Source organism: Bison bison, unplaced genomic scaffold (assembly GCF_000754665.1).
Source record: "Bison bison bison isolate TAMUID 2011002044 unplaced genomic scaffold, Bison_UMD1.0 scf7180017864377, whole genome shotgun sequence".
NCBI lineage: Eukaryota > Metazoa > Chordata > Mammalia > Artiodactyla > Bovidae > Bison > Bison bison.
This window is the reverse complement of record NW_011494949.1, coordinates 609367-609868: the sequence shown is the minus strand read 5'-3', so window position 1 is coordinate 609868 and position 502 is coordinate 609367. Positions and strand designations below refer to the sequence as shown.

At 61.6% G+C, this 502-nt stretch overlaps 1 protein-coding gene across 1 annotated transcript in view; it reads left to right on the top strand.

Moving 5' to 3' along the window:
* The window catches only part of CLPTM1L (CLPTM1-like), a 29099-nt gene that overhangs the window by 16597 nt on the left and 12000 nt on the right, over positions 1-502 (top strand). The window contains exon 11 of the mRNA XM_010857137.1: positions 257-374. Within this exon, the coding sequence (XP_010855439.1) occupies positions 257-374 (118 nt within the window). The remainder of the gene's footprint in view (positions 1-256; positions 375-502) is intronic.

The following is a 502-nucleotide window of genomic DNA, read 5'->3' as shown; positions in this document are numbered from 1 at the left end:
GTGAGGCCGCCTCCCCGCCCCGAGCCCCGACGACCCTCGGCCCGCAGCTGGCCCCTGTGCCCCGCCCCGTCCAGCGGCCAGCCTCAGGCTCCAGCAGGTGTCCCTCTGTGGCAGGCCTGGCCCTCACAGCCATCGTGTCACCGCCGAGTCCTGTCCCCTGAGGAACGGCAGGCACCTTCCCTGCAGCGGCCGCTCAGGTCTTCCTCTGTCCGCGCCCTGCGCTTTCTGCCAGGGCCCTCGCAGGCTTGATTTTCTTGACGGTCCTTTTTCCAGCTCAGTGTGTATACCACCACGCGGTCTAACCTGGGCTCTGAGAACAACGTGGATCTGGTCTTGAACGTGGAGGACTTTGACGTGGAGTCCAAATTTGAAAGGTACGGATGTGGGCAAGGTGAAAGGCAAGCCCCGTGGCCATTGAGATTGTTGAAGAGTCAGTGTGTGTATATGTGTGTGTGTGTGTGTGTGTGTGTGTGTGTGTGTGAGAGAGAGAGAGAGAGTGCGC